The sequence below is a fragment of the Cydia fagiglandana genome, chromosome 22 (assembly GCF_963556715.1).
Source record: "Cydia fagiglandana chromosome 22, ilCydFagi1.1, whole genome shotgun sequence".
In the NCBI taxonomy this organism is placed as follows: Eukaryota; Metazoa; Arthropoda; class Insecta; order Lepidoptera; family Tortricidae; genus Cydia; species Cydia fagiglandana.
The window spans coordinates 2,929,197-2,948,968 of NC_085953.1; the positions used below are offsets into that span (position 1 = coordinate 2,929,197).

The following is a 19,772-nucleotide window of genomic DNA, read 5'->3' on the forward strand; positions in this document are numbered from 1 at the left end:
ATCGTAGCTCTCCAACGGATGGACCGATTCTGATGCGGGTTTTTTTACTTGAAGTTTCCTTGCAGTTTTTGGCTATGTTTAATAGAAATCTATCCAGTATTTGAACAGAAGGTCAGCTCTGTTCCAAAATGATGTAGGCAGTTTTTGTATAAAATGGATAATTTTTGGATATAGCGTAAGGGGTTTTTTAAATTATTAATTTTATTGTACAAACGCTGCTGTAATCCCTTAGAACTTTACTTGTTTTTTCATCATTTCTTTTATCATAATAAATTTATACCAGAAGTTCATGATCTGCGGAAACATTTGACTGTAAATGACTGAAAATATAAACTAAAATAGAGATATAACAAAGAAAAAGTGACCAAGTCTATAAAAATTTAAAAAAACCCGGTAATTAAGTAAGTATCAGTGTCTAAGTGATATCATAAAATAATTTGATTTGTTTCCTAGTTGGACCTGAAAATATAATAAAAACATAATATAACCCTAAAAATCTCAACCCAAATCCGATCAAAAACAAATCTCTCCCACAGATTTACTGATTTAACCTTTCAGACGCCTCAAATATTCAGCCCATATCGACCCGCTCTGAAATAGCTCACTCAACGCATTATTATTGCAGAAGGAATGACAGGCGGGTATTCTAAGTGGCTACCGCGAAAACTGAAATTTGCAAATTGCAGGGATCTTTCTCTTTTAATCCAATGAAGGCGTAATTAGAGTGACAGAGAAAGATGCCCGCAATTTGCGAACTTCGATTTTCGCGGTTATAGCCCTAATCGTTAGTGTGGCGAGTCTAGCCCCCTTATTCATAAAACTTTACGAGACTGACTTAGTTAAATTATGTTTTATCCTTTTCTTACAAATACATAAGTCAAAATGACAGATAAGGACAAACGATTATTAGCTAATTGAGGTTTGTAGCGCGTTCATGAATTAGGGGGTCTAAGTACCCCATTTTTTTAGGATTAGATTTTTTTAAATTCTAATGTAGTTATAAATTGAGTTTTTCTTCCGATGAATATCTAATATTGCGGTACAATAACATGTAAACGATACAATAGTGCATAGTTACTCAGATTTTAATTTGGAGGAAAAAATTACCGACACTTTTGAGGTTATAAAATGTCTAGAACCATCCTACTGATTGCGCCATTTAATCTTAGTAAAACATTGTTAACCACTTCAAACCAAAATAACCAAATTAATGTTAAATACCGGGCAAGTGCGAGTCGGACTCGCGCACGAAGGGTTCCGTACCATAATGCAAAAAAAAAACAAAAAAAAGCAAAAAAAAATCGGTCACCCATCCAAGTACTCACCACTCCCGACGTTGCTTAATTTTGGTCAAAAATCACGTTTGTTGTATGGGAGCCCCATTTAAATCTTTATTTTATTCTGTTTTTAGTATTTGTTGTTATAGCGGCAACAGAAATACATCATCTGTGAAAATTTCAACTGTCTAGCTATCACGGTTCGTGAGATACAGCCTGGTGACAGACGGACGGACGGACGGACGGACAGCGAAGTCTTAGTAATAGGGTCCCGTTTTACCCTTTGGGTACGGAACCCTAAAAATTTGACATTTGTTTACGACTCCTGTCATGTGCCGTCTAAAACTTTCGAAAATTGCGTAATTTCAACGTACTAAAATTTTGGAAATATGTATGTTTTTGTATGAGAATCAAAATAATCCATTTTCAAAATGAAAGGTTCCTTTGTTTCCTGTAATTTTTCCTTAATTTTTTGAAAATTTATCGAACTTTTTGGACCTTCCCTCAAGTTTGATAAAGGATGACTCACGTTAAACCGGCCCGTGTCCGGGCCGGAGCTTCCGGCGCTTACTTTTCTATGACATCACAGGTGATCACGTGATGCTTTTCATAGAAAACGATGCGCCGGAAGCTCCGGCCCGGACACGGCCCGGTCTAACGTGAGTCATTCTTAAGACTACACTTAAATGGACGGTATTGTACCTCTATTACGAAAAAGTCTACAAACAAATAACTCTATAATTAAAAGAGCATATTTTTTCGGGCAACATACAGAAAACTACATCAGCATAAAGGAACATCTTTGTGACATATAAGTCCTCTCAAAGTCCTAAGGTCAATCGGCTGGTAGTTATATTTTCCTTATGGTAACATTCCATTTCTAACCGCAGCTGCACTCCTAGTACTGTACAGTCACCTGCAATAATATATTACACAACGAAGGCCGCAAAAATATAAGACACGCTCTTATGGCTCTACAAATAAGATCGTGTCAGATATTTTTGCTGCCTTCGTTGTGTAATATATTATTGCAGGTGAATGTACGCGTCGCTGTTATTGTCAATTTCCATAGTGAAATTAACAGTAATGCAGCTGTCGTTGGAAATGGACTGTCATCTTTTTGGTAACATTCCATTTCTAACCGTAGCTGCACTACCGGTACTGAACGCGTCGCTGTCACTGTCAATTTCCATAGTAAAATTGACAGTAATGCAGCTGTCGTTGGAAATGGACTGTCACCTTTATTGGTAAGGATCTCCACGTCTCAGTTATCCTGGTTTATTATAGCAGTCTACTCGCCTCTTGATGAGCAATGAGAACTTATAGGCCATTTGCGAAAGGTCGCGGGTTTGATGCCCTGTTTTATTAATGTGAGCCTTTATGTGGGGACGTTATTAGCATTCCAGTTTTGAGGTCAGCTAGATTTAGGCTCATTTAAATACTCTCATGCCTCTAACGCATTACTGTCTGGAAGGGATAGGCATGCGGTTACCATTAGATAACTTATTATACCTAAAATATTGACGTAATGAATTAATTAATTTCTCTTACTTTTCTTCTTGCGTCATTTTTATTGCATCTCTGTTTAGCCCTATGGTTGACAGGTAGAGAATGCCTTTAGGCATTAAGTCTACCATTAGTATTTTTTTTTATATTTTGAGCAATAAAGTTTAAATAAATCTATTGTCACTTGACAGTACTACTGCTGCTACTTAGCAGTGCTGATAATTCCGATACTCGATGCTAGATGTCGACTGTGAAAATATTAGTCTTTTTGGTACCAAAACTGATGTATGGAGTGAGCAATCTATGTATTTTTTCTCTATGGTTTAAGGTACAATGGGACTGGCGTAATCTTAAGATTAAAAATCCCTAAATATATTTTTTTTCTCTATTTTCATCTGCCATTGGCTTTCTTAGCCATAATCAGATTTGTATGTATCTATACATTTCTTTTTCAAGGTGGTGGTCCATTCCTTTTATGTGGTGGTTACCATTCCTTTTATGTGAAGAGAGATGGTGTATTATTCTCTCTGGTCTAGTTCCTAAATAAATAAAAAATAAACTGTTTATTTTAAAAAAGAAACGAACGAACGAAGAAATAAATAAATGAATGAATAAAAAAGGCAAGAGAGTGATGATGAGCTACATGGAATAATTGTATAATTATTGTATTGACGACCGGTCTGGCCTAGTGGGTAGTGACCCTGCCTATGAAGCCGATGGTCCCGGGTTCGAATCCTGTACCGATATGATGGTCGTTCTTGTCTACGTGACAGCGTGATAAAACGGTGTCCGTCACTTTCTATCCCACGGTGTTAAACAGTGACAGTTATTTTATCACGTGGATAAAGATGGATAAAGCTATCCATAATACGCTGGCTGGTATATGTTCCTGAGTCATGGTTGTTTTATATGTATTTAAGTATTTATATATTATATATTTATCGTTGTCTGAGTACCCACAACACAAGCCTTCTTGAGCTTACCGTGGGGCTTAGTCAATTTGTGTAAAAATGTCCTATAATATAATTAATTAATTACCTGTTTTCTGACCGCCTGTGCCACTCGCAAACGGCCCAGCGGTGAGAACATAACACCTCCACTCTGGAAACAAAGAAATAAACTAATTAGCTGACGCCACCGGTGACCGTAGATCTGGCAGCTTCCTCGCGCAAAGAATTAGTATTGCGATACAGCGAGGAAATGCTGCCAGCATCTACGGCACCATGCCGCAGGTGGATATTTTGTAATCATTTATTTTAAGTTTAGTTTTATTTATTTTTAGATATAGTTTAAGTTTTGTAGGTTAGTTATTTAATTATGTTTTTATAAGTATGTATATTAAGTTCGAATGCACTAATAAATAAATTAGCAAGGTCAAGTGGATATTACAGTATAACTATAGTCATAGTATATTTTGAATAAAGTGGTTATAGTCAGTAATCTGTCGGATGCACCCGGACAGATGGGCCAAAATAGCGACCGAATGGGCACCACAGATCACCCGAGGCAGAGGCAGACCAAAAATGAACTGGCGAAACGACCTGGACTCATTTTGTGGCAACTGACGGGAGCATGCACAAAGCCGTGACGAGTGGCGAAAGACAGGGGAGGCCTTTGCCCAGCAGTGGGCCACAATATAGGCTACTAAAATAAGGCAGTAATTGTCAAAGCCGATGTCGATGTTCCGGATTATTGGCATTTAGTGCAGCAATGCAGCCAGACTGCAACATTGCTGGACCAAACAACGCTGCAGCAACAATTTAGCGATTTTATCTTAGTGCTTTTCGGGTCAATAAAGCAAAAAAAGCCGCAAGTACTAGTTCTTATAAACCCACTGACCAAAGAATAGTAATGTAATAGTTATTTACGATACAAGTGCGGAAAATAGGAAATTACTTAAAATAAATCAATGCAAATACCACCATATTTTTTTTTTTTTTGTTTTTTTTATAGGACATTCTTACACAGATTGACTAAGTCCCACAGTAAGCTCAAGAAGGCTTGTGTTGTGGGTACTCAGACAACGATATATATAATATACAAATACTTAAATACATAGAAAACACCCATGACTCAGGAACAAATATCTGTATCATCATACAAATAAATGCCCTTACTGGGATTCGAACCCAGGACCATCGGCTGCGCAGGCAGGGTCACTACCCACTAGGCCAGACCGGTCGTCAAAATATAATCATAATACTAGTGCGTGAAATAGCACTTTTCGTGCGTATGTCAAAAGTTTAAAGGGCCATATGTACCTACTGTAAAACGTTGTACGATACACGTGCGAATAGGTAATTCGCAACTCGTGTCGATTTAAAACACTCCCTTCGGTCGTGTTTTAATTTATCGCTACTCGTTTCGATTTTCATAATATTTTTTCGCACTTGTATCGTAAATAACTATTTTAAATTAATCCCAACGAAAAGTGACTTGTCATAGCGACCATCATTCGACACGAAAGTTATAACTTTCGTTGAATTACGCTATTAAAATCTACAACCGTTTCTCCAAAAATATCCACGGAAGCAATTACAACAAAAAATAATGACCCTGGTATTTCCTCCATAAGTGCCGTGTTTCAAAAGGTAAACAAATACCGTAAAACGGGGTGAGTAGGTTTCGCGGGGAGAGTTGGGTTATGAATGGGGAGAGAAGGTTTGAGAGGGGGGTGGAAAGGGATTTTAAGGCTACTGCTACAAAAATAATGTATTTCAATTTAAAATGGGGCTATAGTTATACGCATAATAAAAAAAATCGATACAACAATCTTCCAAAATCACCTTTGTATGAAAAACCCTCTCACCCCAAATACGAGGCACTACGGGGTGAGGTGGGTTTTCCTCTTTATCGTCAATGTTATAAAATGGAACTACCCAAAATAAAATACAAACTAAAATACAAACGTCCGAACCACTACACCATTCAGTTTTCACAAGTAAAAATAAAATTTTATCGAGGTTTGAAAGTCAAATTTCACCCAACTCACCCCGTTTTACGGTACCCTAATGAGGTCACCGTGGTTAAATAGCCCTAATAAACAGGGTGGTTTGGTAAATTCTGCCGCGTCACTACCGATACACTATTTCTGCTTAATTTGAACGCGTTGTTGCTACAGTGGGCGGTTTAACGGAAATGTGTAGGTTATGTTAGAGGAGTTAGCGAGTTTATTAATACTCACAGCTTACCATTTGTTTTTACAATTTATCATTTGAATTTACGTCTTAACTTTTAATTAGTTTTATGTTTAGTTTATGTGTTATTTTAATTATGAAATTTTGTTTTATTCTTTACGTCCGATTACACAATATTCTAGCAATGGCTGTAAAAGCATTATATATTTTCGGTTGAAAAAGGCAAAGTGCTGTATGTACTATTTTATATTATGTACGACCAGCAATACTATAAGCTTAGAACCTTTGAATACAAAATATATGCAAAGGGGTGTCTTTTCTCTGCAGCTGCATGGTTTCTCCACTCGCTACGCTAGTGTTAAATTTTTGAATTTTTTCTTGCTTGAACTTAAACAACAACTTTACTCCCTTGTCAAACAAATAACTATTATCAGCACATTCTACCCCACTATACAAGTACTTATACCTATGTAACTAGTTAAGTTTTATTTTAAGGAAACTTGGTTAAAAATTGTATGACATATTTTATGCAAGTCTGTATCCCAAAAATCTATTAAAGTTCATTGTTAAGTTTAACTTCGCATTTTCATTCCTCGTGTCAGTGCCTCATCTACAACTCCTAACTGTACATCGGTGGGCCTTATTACAAAAGGCATAAGGTCCACCGATGTTCACCAACTGTACCTTGGATCCTTGTACTTAATTTAATTTCCCAACGCTTGTGCCTTACACCCTCACCTGCGCTAGCGTGTACGCGTACCTTAATTCGACAAAGGCCGGAAAGTGCCTTCCCGTGTATGTGATTTGCAACTTTGTCGCAGCACCACGGGTCTTATACTCCAATTGGTGTGAAAGGCAAAGGTATCGAGACGATAATCATTATAACGGTCGCACTAGTTTGGTACGCGAAATGCACTGCCACAGACAAAACATCCTCCAGACTGAGCATAGTCGCGCTACCCCTTCTGCCACGCATACGGGAATTTTACTCCATGTTCGAGTCGAAAGTGTCTTTGTGTGACGTCCGTGTTTGAACGGTCCAATCACGGCACGGGACTTCGCTCACCTCGTCCCGCGCACCCCCGCATGTTTGGCATCATCGGTTGCATGAAATAATTGCTCTAAACTCGGTCTAGAGGATTCCTGCACTGCACGTCGTGTCAAAATGGCGGTCACACACTGGCTGTTATAGAATGTTATATAACATCGGGTGACACATAGGTAGAATGAAAATGACAATGTTTATTTCAGACACTAGCCTAGTCTATACTAGGAATCCTCTAGACCGAGTTTAGAGCAATTATTTCATGAAACCGATGCTGCCAAAAATACTGGGGTGCGGGGGACGAGGTGAGCGAGTCGCTTGCCGTGATTGGTCCGTTCAAAGATACGGGCGTCACACAAACACGCGTATTCGGGAAACGAGATAATCACAAGATCTAGAGACGATATAGAGATCAACTAGATTTACATTAGATATCGACTAGATGTGACTTGGATATCTAAGTCATAACTTGTCGAAATCGTTCAAGAGGACCTCCAGAATCGCGGAAACGTCAAATTTGACATATCTATCTTACAAATATCTTTAAATTATCCATATCGTAACTTGTTGAGGTCTAGTAGAGATCTAATTCATTTTCAGAATCGAGCCGAAAGACACTTTGACTCGAAGATGGAGTAAAACTATCGTACATTTGTAGCAGAGGGGGTAGCGCTATTATGCTTAGTCTCGAGCATGTCTTGTCTGTGTGTGTTCTGAGCTCTCAACATGCCATTATTCTGTAAGTAGTAGCAATGAGAACCCGGAATCGTTTCCAGTTTCAGAATTTAATAGTAAATGAGCATACACGGCTTTTGTTTCAAACGCATTGATTCAAATTATCCCTTAGTCCAAAACTTATGCAGTAATTGGGAAAATTCTATTCTATTCACATTATGTTTAAAGTTCTGATGTGACGCATATTTATTCTTGTGTTGATTAGGCCCACTTGCACCATTCCACAAACCCGGGGTTAACCGGATAAACTTGGCGTTACCACGGTTACCAGTACAATTTGACATTAAGTTAAAGGTTTAACCGCTTAACTATGGGTTAGTGGAATGGTGCAAGTGGGCCTAAGTAGTCTAGTACTTATTGTAGTTATGAAGTAAGAGTACTTATCAGAATGCACTAGAGATACTCGTAAAAGGGCGTTTTCTGAAATAAATATTGAAAACCTGATTCTTTCACATCTGGACGTTCTTGGGCTCATTCTACTCAGAGTCGACAGCAATCTCCAATATCTCCATCCCACCATTAAAAAAAGATGTCTCTAAATGTCCATTCCATTACGTCACGTTTAAGTATGAAATTTTTTTTCACTTGTATGAGCGTGACGTAGTGGAATGTACAATTTTCATACAAATTTTTGGGACATTTTATTTTATCATCAGAATTGAATATGCTAGTGATTCTGAGTTGAAAGAACCCAAAAATACCGGGATCTGTGAGAATCGGGTTTTCGATATTTATTTCTGAAAACGCCCAAAAACCTAACTTAAGTAGTTTGAACGCTACAGATGTAGTACATAATTATTTTCCTTCGTATATTCACGCAAACATACGAACGTGTCTTGCTATTTGGGTCAAACAGAAAACTGTATTACGTCTTTCCTGTAGACATGCACAAGAGTTAAGGGCTATAAAGGTTAATTTTCTTATTTAACCCTTATCCACGTGATAAGGTCTTCCTTTTATTTAGAGAACTATGATAAAATCATTACTTAAATGCCCACAAGCTGTTAACTATTGCGCACAGGAGAGAAAACTAGTGTGTTCGCGCGAACTGTACATTTTTCTCTCCTGTGGGCAATAGTTGTGGGCAAATTAACCTTTATAGCCCTTAACTCTTGTGTATGTCTACAGGAAAGACGTAACACAGTTTTCTGTTTGACCCATTTTAGTCAGTCTTGGTACAAAAAGGACTGAGGTTGACTGAAGTAGCATGACAAAAACGAACGTTTCCGAGAAAATACGATGGAAAACAATTGCACTACGAGTATAATATATCTGTACGAGCAGTTGAGTCGGATATAAAGAAGCAAAGGTCTCAGTTCCTCTGAGAAAGACGTTTTTGCGATTCAATGAAATATGCAATATGAAGATCTACAAGACTTTTTGTGATACTGGCAATATTACTGGATACTTTATTAGGTCTTTCGGGTATTCGTGTTATAAAAAGCTAGAATGTCTAGCTTTAGCGATGTAATAGAGTTATACAAAGATAAGTCTGCAGCGATTTTGATAACCCACGCAGTGGACGTGTTAATTATAAGAACGTCATAATTTCATAGAAGTTTGACGTTTAAAATAACACTTGCACTGCGTGGGCTATCAAAATCGCTGCAGACTTTTCTTGGTTTCGATATCTATAACATGCCAATCGCTTAACTACTCTCCGTAGCGATCGAAACGCAACTGTCACTGTCACACTAATATGGAAGAGTGATAGAGAGACACAGATTCGATGGCGAAGCGCAAGCGACATCACCTTGGCTAGTCCGCTGGTCTTATTAATATAAAGCGATATCTTCCCAATAATCTTTGGGTAGCAGATGTTGCAAGTAAGTATTGCAATAAATTGTCAGAGTTAAGAACTGGATGCATGGAGATTATCTTTGTTTTTGTCTGAGAAATTGAGTAGTAGTAGTTGTACTATATACCTATTGAAAATTGAAAATCACTTTAGGTACCTATAAATCTCAATATACATGTAAATATGTAACTATATGAAATGAAAGGGACGGATGGGGTATCTTAGAACGGGTCTGGGGGCTGTATTAGAATATCGAACGCTCAATTTTGTCACTCGAATATCGATAGAAAACGGCTAAATGTATTTTTTTCAAATCCAAGCTATAAAAATTTGGAATCTAGTGGCATTGACCACTCGTTTTCAATTATATTACCTAGTAGAATTTAAATGCCTAGTAGTGAAGATATTATTAAACGAAATCTAGCGGTCAAAATTCTAAAATCGGCCCTGATAAGTAAACCCACCAAAAACATAAATGTAAAAAAGGAGAGCCAAGTTCAATACAAAAATTATGCTTGGCTGTGGGGCTCGCCGCAAAAAGAATGGAGATCTAAATGACTGCCACTGCCAAGTTCTATGCAAAATCCAAATATGTATTTATAGGAACAAAATAACATTATAAACAAGTATTAAACTCTATTTCTTTGCTTTATTGGATACCTATAACAATTGCTGTTATTTAAAAAAATGTGAGATCTTAAAGTAGGTTAGATTTGACTTGGCCAGTTTTCATTATATCAATCATTTTATATATATTGTAATTCTGATAAAACCTGGCCAAGCCAAATCTAACCTACTTTAAGATCTCACATTTTTTTAAATAACAGCAATTGTTATAGGTATCCAATAAAGCAAAGAAATAGAGTTTAATACTTGTTTATAATGTTATTTTGTTCCTATAAATACATATTTGGATTTTGCATAGAACTTGGCAGTGGCAGTCATTTAGATCTCCATTCTTTTTGCGGCGAGCCCCACAGCCAAGCATAATTTTTGTATTGAACTTGGCTCTCCTTTTTTACATTTATGTTTTTGGTGGGATATCAATACTTTTTGTAAAGAAAACTAGGCAGGTATTGAGATTTAATGTTTTTTCTTGTGTTTCCGCTGTATGGTTTTTACTTCTGTTCTTTGTATAATTATGTGGTACCGCGCGCCGCCGACGACACACCGTTGGCCGGTTGTTTAGAGCGTATTAAAAGTTTTTTGTATGGGGCACCACTTATTTTTTGACTAAACTTTATTTTAATATAGCAAATATAATAATACATATATTGGGGTAGTTTCAAATATCTGCTTGTAACGGTTCCAACGCTACAATAAAAATTTTTTTTTTTGTATGGGGACCCCCCCTATTTTTTTACTTTTTTTTATTTTTAGATTTTTTCCTACGCTTACACACAATAATCGAGCTGGATTCCAAATTTCATCCTTCTAGGTCATCTGGAAGTAGGTTAGGTTTAGGTACTTATATCAGTCCCAATAAAAAATGGATTTTTGTATGGGGACCCCCCCTATTTTTAAACTTTATTTTATTTTTAGATTTTTTCCTACGGTTACACACAATAACCGAGCTGGATTCCAAATTTCATCCTTCTAGGTCATCTGGAAGTAGGTTAGGTTTAGGTACTTATATCAGTCCCAATAAAAAATGGATTTTTGTATGGGGACCCCCCCTATTTTTAAACTTTATTTTATTTTTAGATTTTTTCCTACGGTTACACACAATAACCGAGCTGGATTCCAAATTTCATCCTTCTAGGTCATCTGGAAGTAGGTTAGGTTTAGGTACTTATATGTCAGTCCCAATAAAAAGTGGTTTTTTGGAATGGGGACCCCCCCTATTTTTTAACTTTATTTTATTTTTAGATTTTTTCCTACGGTTACACACAATAACCAAGCTGGATTCCAAATTTCATCCTTCTAGGTCATCTGGAAGTAGGTTAGGTTTAGGTACTATAAGTCATAAGTCAGTCTTAAAATTTACGACTTTTTGACCTTCATACCTTTATAACCGTTTGAGCTAGCTTCATGAAATTTGGGCTTCTAGATATCCTTATGGATATAATTAAACACACGTAGTTTTATGTGTTTACGTCAAAGATGTTTTGAGTTATAGAAGGGTCAAAAGTGGCACCAAGTGGTTCGTGTAATATTACACTCGGCGCTGGCTAGCCAGTTCCTTTGCTTGAACTTGGCTTGACACGCTGCCGCGTGTCTAGATAAATTGGCTTAACCTGGCCCACAATAAACAGTAAAAATGAACAGCCATGCAAATTATCCAGGGACGTGGGGATACAAACGTTGAGAGATTTATTTGGTACATAAAAAGGGTCAGGCAGTTATGTACGGGGCCAAGCAAATAGGTCAACATGAGGAAGTCTGGAATATAAGGAGTCCGATTCAAATCTGGCAACTTTTGATCTTGTTTCGATATGACCTTGAAGATTATTAGAAATTAATAACTAGCTTAAATCTAAAATAGGCCCTTGAGGCATTGTACCAAGTATGCTGGCGGCATTTCGCTGTATCGCAATGCTGATATGTTGTGCGAGGTAGCCGCCAGCTCTTCGGTCACCAGTTAAATAGGTTGAGTTTGGGCAGCTAAAACAATATTATACGCGTCTATTGTTTTAGACTACTTTATAACACATATAAAAATAAATCAATTCGGAGCCAGACAGTGGGTACCTTTCCTTGTTAATATCATGATACTTATATACATTATTTGTTAACTTAAATGACAATGCCTCTAAATGAAGCTTAAAACATGCATACGGGAATAATTAGAAAGAAACAGTAAATTGGTTTAGCTACAAATAACCTAAAAATAACCAACACAAAAACACCCAAAATGATAGCCTTCTCATTTACAGAATCGATAACAACGCTATCTAAACATTCAAATAACATCGTTCGCAAAAATCTACCCCTTCAGAAATTCCTCCCTACAACTTTATCAGCATCGTAAAAAATTTCGCATTTTACAAAAGACCTTTAAATTTGACGAACAATAGCGAAAGATACACAAAAAGGAACTTCAGACGGATTAGAGCCTTGGAAATATGGCGAGGATTCCCCAATCGGGTCACGGGATTATATCCGGTCTGGATCCGTATGTTAATTCACTAATATGTATCTTGATATACCTACAGGGACGTCTCGTCACTAATATTGTAGTGATTCTGAGCAACAATTTTCTGGGCTACGTTTGATATTTCAGACTTCAAAAGAGTTTGTTGGTTTGAATACCTACTAATATCTTCTTCTTTGTCGTCACACTCTTGTCACAGAAATCGTGGCCGTCATACCAGGGCCGGTGGCAAGCTTCACAATCCGTCGCCATTCTTCCCGTACTGCAGCCCTTCTTGTACATTCATGGAGTGGTTCATTGAATGTATTTTTGACTAGGTCTGACCAACGCATTGGTAACCTACCGCGCCCTGTGCCTTCGATTTTTCCTTGCACTACAAGTCGTTCCACAGATGTACCGTCTCGACGTGTAATATGTCCAAAGAAAGTGAGAATACTAATGTGTTAATAATAGGTAAAAGTAGGTATGATGGTGACATCATCAATATTTTTAAGAGCTATGCTCTTATCGGTGGATTAAACGCCACTTCTCTTTGCTGGGCCAGCTTTTAACTACCTCGTACGACACGCCAGAAATTGATCCTGGAAGGCAAGATTGAAGGGAAAAGACGCAGAGGAAGACCCAGGCTCCCATATCTCAGCAAAATAAAAGTAGGTACTAAAGCACATAGATTCCGATACCCTTCGACCATTAAATAAAGAACGCTAAAGGGCAGGGCCGCGGGTTTGTCACGGTTGTTTTTGTCAATATTTAGAATTACAGCGAACGTAAATCGCTGGGATGCTTCGAGCAAATCGTGCCCGATCCTTCTTATATACAAAATAAGAATGCTTAATGGCTTTTTACATCTAAAATATCCATCACGAAATTTATAATAACCATTCACGTTTGATTTAGATTTATTATAATGTCTGATTTGTCTATATTATTTTGCTTATATTTATATTTAAGTTTAGTTTTTAATTAGTTTTATGTTTAGATTATGTAGTGTATTTTTAATTGTATTATTGTTTATGAATAAATGATCTCATTTATTATACGACTGTTTAAATGATAATAAAATTTGTGATCAGATTTTTGATGAACCTACTTTTTAAGATGTTGATGGCATTCCATATGTGCCTAATTTCAAAATAATGATCCTTTTTTTCTCCACATCCTGTAAATATGAAGCTTTCTAACATATTCCGTTTATGCATTAAGTATACAGATGTCAAAGACATGATATTTTTTATTTTTGCAGCCATTAAGGCGAAATATCTTTCTGGACAGAGAACCAAATTTAACGTTTTCGATGCTCAAAATCTTTTTCCACAGATGCCAAATGTTTTAATGGAGCTCTTAAAATAAGTCGGGGATTATATCGAACACAGGATTAAGCTACAATGAAAAATGTAGATACGTTCTTCTCAACTTTATTATATTTCGTACTTGCATTTTCCTTTATTCTTTTGAGAAATCGACTAGAGTCAGACCAAGAAAAGTCTGCAGCGATTTTGATAGCCCACGCAGTGCAAGTGTTATTTTAAGAGCCAACAGGAGTGGTCATTCCTCCATACAAACGTACTCCTCATTTTCCTCCGTGGTTTTTGAAGCTAGAGCAATGATTTTTTCAACACAGATTAATATTGTCAGTATCTGTGTCGGACCGTTTTGCTTTTTGTGATATTTTTGTTTTTTAAGGCGCTAGAGCCCTTCAAAAATGGCCAAAATGGCCTAATTGACTATGCCGCAATGAGAGGCGTGGTATTCAAAACTGATATCAATTAGCCAAAAAAGCAAAACGGTCCGACACAGATAATTTCATAATCATTTAGATTTCCAAATTTGGTTACGATTGGTTAAGTTTTGGAGGAGGAAAAAGAGGACTACGAAACCTCGATTTTTGTCATTTTTACGCAGGATTTTTCGCCTCAGCTGCAGTTGTCCCTATCGCACTAATTTTAGGGGCGGAGTCAAGTTTCTAAATACGTACACAGCCAGAAAAGTGATGGGCAATAGTCGACATTTAATGTCGATAATCTAGTGATGTAAGAAGTTATCGATAAACCGTCTTGTGTGAAAATATCTAGATCCTCCTAAGACACAAGGGGTTTTGCGTTGAGAGGGAACACATTTTTGTAGTTACATAGGTACAATCTATTTTGAACTTTTTGATTCAAATTAGAAATCAAAATCAATAATATTTTATTGCATGGTTATGGGTTTACAAAATTTTTAGGTACAGTCACGCTCCGTAATTGTCGAGCAATTTAAGGTCCTAGCTAGGGAATGCAATCTCGCACCAAGATTGGCGATTCGAGATCTCGCACGAAAAATCCGAATCGAGATTTGGTGTTTCGAGATCTCGACAGTCAGGTTTTCGGGATCGAGATTAATATCTCGACGAGATCGAATTTGACAAAGTAACTAAAAATGTGTTATTTTAATCAAAAATCTCTAAGAATTCCATACATATAGACATCGTAAAATCGGGCGTATCGAGATATTCCTAGGAATATAATGAAACGCCGACATTTCATGATCTGCGTAGCGAACACCAGCCATTTTGTGCAAACCTCAAGGTGTGATATTCTGATATTCCTATAGTCTATAGGCAAATTAAACAAAAGTCTTCTCCTTCACGATTTTCGTCGACATCTCTTCTAAATACCTAAAACTGGTATGGACGTGTTCCTCGTGGTCTCCAGAATATAAATAGACCGGTTTTTATTGTATGGAGGGGGGGGGGGGGACGTGTCGAAAAAAAGGAAAAAGTGGGCGGCCGACCAGCATTGATATTTGTTCACGTCTTTAGTCCTATGGGACCGATCGGTGCGTGTGAGATGTCGTTTGAAAGAGTATTAAACGTGCAATTATTGTTTTATAATAAGCGTAGTCATAACTGTAGTCATTTACAAAATATTTAAAATATATGATTTTTTACCGTGCATGGATGGCATAAGTACTGACAAAACATGCGTCTAACTCAATAAATTATAACTTTACCGCAATTAATGTTATTATAAAATATACGAAAAATTTCATTAGCTTTCCAAAAACACAAGTTTTATTGCTGTATGATATTATATAACAAAGTAATGATGAATTTTGTTCCGTCACGTAAATGGCGGGCGACCGACCTCAACTGATCATTATTTCTCGGGTTCTATTTAACTGATCAATTGGTGATGCATACCATTAGAAAGAATATTAAACATACTATAATTGGTTTCTAATAACCGTAGTCATAACTGTAGTCATTTACAAAATCATTGAAAATATATGATTTCTCGATCAATTATTTTACAATGCGCCCGCTATGAAGCTAGGAATATCAAAGAATGCATTGCTCTGATGGATCTGCCGTCTCTTTCATAAGTAAGATCGTGATATGCCTGGGTTAATATTAGATCAGGAAATGGTGGCGTTTCATGATACGCCTAGGATTACGATTTTACAATATGCCGCCGACATACTACTTATTTAAGGTACTTCATGTTATATTTTGAAAATAACAACAACAAATTAAATTGACATTTAGGTAACATAAAATCAATTTTAATATTTACTTTACTTCTATGAAATGCTATCGATGTTAAACCAAATTTACCTTTACTTAGAAACTGCGTAACAATAATAGAGCTAAAGCTGGACACATAATAGCACTGCCTGAACAACATGAATCTAAGGTCATATATTACTTAAAAAAACAAAGTATTTCACTTTCAGTCTTGTTCGAGATCTCGAAAATATTTATCGAGATCTCGACCTAGATTGCATATATCGAGATTTCCTGTCAACTAGGTTAAATTTCGAAAATACGTGCAAGATCTAGCGAGATCTCGAAATTGCGAGATCTAGATTGCATTCCCTAGTCCTAGCTGAATTGGTTGTTTCATACACTTGCTCTTACTCTATAGAATGTCCAATCCTGCCTTACAAAGACGTTAATATTTATATTTGTCATGTCTATACTTCGTTTCTGAGCATTATTGAAAAAAATATTTACTTGATACTAGTATTAACCACTAAGTACATAAATAGGGTAATTCGCCAGTAACAGGCCACTATTATATCGTAACTGGCCACGCCAAACCAAAAATGAATTCTATTCACCTATAAATAGAATTCATTTTATTATAATAAGGTGGCCAGTTATTGAAACCTTATACCTACTAAAATGAAATCTGTATCGAGGTGAATAGAATTCATTTTTAGTTTAGGGCGGCCAGTTACTGGCGAATTACCCTATTCGATATCGAGTTCCGTAAACGTAAGCCGGGTAAGTAAAAAAGTTCAATCGCAATAGGGTAATTCGTCAGTGGCCACCCCAAACCAAAAATAAACTACATTCACCTATAAATAGAATTAATTTTAGTATAAGGTGGCCAGTTATTGAAGTTATTGAAACCTTATACTAAAATGAATTCTGTTTATAGGTGAATAGGATTCATTTTTAGTTTAGGGCGGCCAGTTATTAAAAGTGGCCAGTTACTGGCGAATTACCCTACTTAGTAGTAGCAGTAACAAAAAGTGACAATGCAAATTGCAATCAGTGAGGTGCGCGCCAGCGCGAGTACGGGCGCACCGCACGCGTCTGTGTGCGTGCATTACACATACAAATACAGTCTCTCACGCCGCGGTTACGCCCCGTCAGAGCGACGGGTATATTCAGCTTGAAATCTCAAAATTGACTTTTAGCTCAGCTCCCGTTTCGTCTTAAACGTCAAACTTCTATGGAATTATGACGTAGTAATAACACTTGCACTGCGTGGGCTATCACAATCGCTGCAGACTCTTCTTGGTCTAACTCTATAGCTGCCCGAATCTAACTTTAAGATACGTCAATTAATAGATCTAGAAACTATTATGGATTAGATGTGTCAGTGTCAAAAATGACATTTTGTTTGAAGAAACGTCACATTTGACGTCACGATGATATAAGATGAAATTTGGTACAGTTACCTGCAATATTATGTTACTCTTCGAGGGCCGCAAAAATATGTGACACGCTCTTATGGCTCTACAAATAAGATCGTGTCAGATTATTTTTGCGGCCTTTGTTGTGTATCATATAAATCATATTATTGCAGGTGACTGTATTTATGGAGATAGTTTGAGTTATAAGACGGGCATAGTTTTATCAGGGAAATATTTTATGATGTACTTAGACGAATTTTATGAATTATTTTGATTCTAAATAAAACATTTAGATTCTAAACAAACAGCATGATACAGATCTGATGTAGTAGTGCATAATTGTTTTCCTTTCGCATTTTCTCGGACATGTTCGTATAATTATGTCATGCTACTTCAGTCATCCTCAGTACTTTTTGTACCAAGATTGAATGAAATAGCAAGACACGTTCGTAGGTTTCCGTGGAAATACGAAGATAAATTACTATGCACTACATATGTACGTACGTACTAAAATGTATTCAATATGATCTTGTTGCGACTTTATTTTTAAGAGAATAATGGCCCGATTCTAACTTTAAGATACGTCAACTAATAGATCTAGAAACGATATGGATTAGATATGTCAGTGTGAAATGTGACGTTTCTTCAAACAAATACGTCACTTTTGACACTGACACATCTAATCCATATCGTTTCCAGATTTATTAATTGACGTATTTTAAAGTTCTAATCCGGCAGTAAGATCGTGTCAAGGTAATTTTGAACACCTCGCCCGCTTAGCAACTTCTGCTGCTGACTGTACTTAATATAGTGGAATAGCTGTACTTTATATGTTATTTTTGTAAGCGCGAACCGCTTTTAAAAATGTCTGTCAGACATCTGATGGATTAGAAACCCAACTAAAACCTTGACCAAACCATTTGCATATTTTGTTCAACCAATTTAGAACCTTATTTCAATATAATAAGGTATATTTAACGCCTCAGCTGTATCTTCTTTAGGTATCTAAATAGTTGCTAGTTTCAGAACGTGTATCGATTTGGAGATGTTTCGAGATTATTTCGGGGTTTCGGACATTGTCTTCTCTCGGACATTGTGAAATATTGGGCCAAGATTTTTGGGTTTCGACGGAAATACTTTACGAATACTCAACTGAATTGAGATTTCTTCAAATTGAAATACTGAGTTAACCAAAGGGAGTAGGCAAAATAGTAAATAACACTTGGAATGCGTATGCTATCAAAATCGTTGCAGACTTTTCTTGGTCCAACACCATACATATAGTCAGACCGTAAAAAGTCTACAGCGATTTTGATAGCCCACGCAGTGCAAGTGTAATTTTAAACGTCAAACTTCTATGAAATTATGACGTATAAATAACACTTCCACTGCGTGGGCTATCAAATCCGCTGCAGACTTTTATTGCTGCGACAATATGTACCTTCATTTAATTACAGATTAACAATGTATATATCACTAAACAAAACCTCGTAAAATACAAACTTTCAATCACAGTAACTGTGAAAGAGCACAATGAAATGCAAACAGCGATGCCTGTTGTTCTGAACCAATATTGCCACGGCCGATACCGTTCAAACGATATTCATTTAAATTTCTATTCCATTTTTTTTTTTGCAAAATCCTGCTCTTTTAGGACTAAGATAATGTTACAAAAATTAAGAGCATAATAATGCATTGTAAAAATATAATTCTCTCTAAGTGCCGCACGAGTAGTTCGTTTTTTTAGCATTAGAAAGAACTTGCAAGAAGGTAAGCGATCTTGACATGTCTTTTAATAAAAACGCTTTTCATAATTCAAAAACTATTACTTATGAAAGCAGAAGAATATAAAATGATCGTATTCGATTCATAATTGTTACATATTTGCCGTAACTTATTTTTAAAATATGTTTTTCAATTAAAAGACACCTCAAGATTGTTTACCTAATTTCTAATGCTAAAAAAAACGAACTATAGAAAGAACTTGCAAGAAGGTAAGCGATCTTGACATGTCTTTTAATTGAAAAATGCTTTTCAAAATTCAAAAACTATTACTTATGAAAGCAGAAGAATATAAAATGATCGTATTCGATTCATATTGTTACATATTTGCCGTAACTTATTTTTAAAATACCTATGTTTTTCAATTAAAAGACACGTCAAGATTGTTTACCTTATTTCTAATGCTAAAAAAACGAACTATAGGTACCTTATGCCTGGTACTGGTATCCCCCTCAGATTGCAAGGTAATATTGTTTCGTTAAAAAGACGCAAGAAG

The 19,772-nt window shown here is 36.4% G+C and overlaps 1 protein-coding gene across 1 annotated transcript in view; it reads right to left on the reverse strand.

Annotated features, from left to right (window-relative positions):
• Positions 1–19,772, reverse strand: part of LOC134675556 (protein boule) — a 51,414-nt gene that overhangs the window by 9,483 nt on the left and 22,159 nt on the right. The window contains exon 2 of the mRNA XM_063533834.1: positions 3,822–3,884. Coding sequence (XP_063389904.1) covers positions 3,822–3,884 — 63 coding nt within the window. The remainder of the gene's footprint in view (positions 1–3,821; positions 3,885–19,772) is intronic.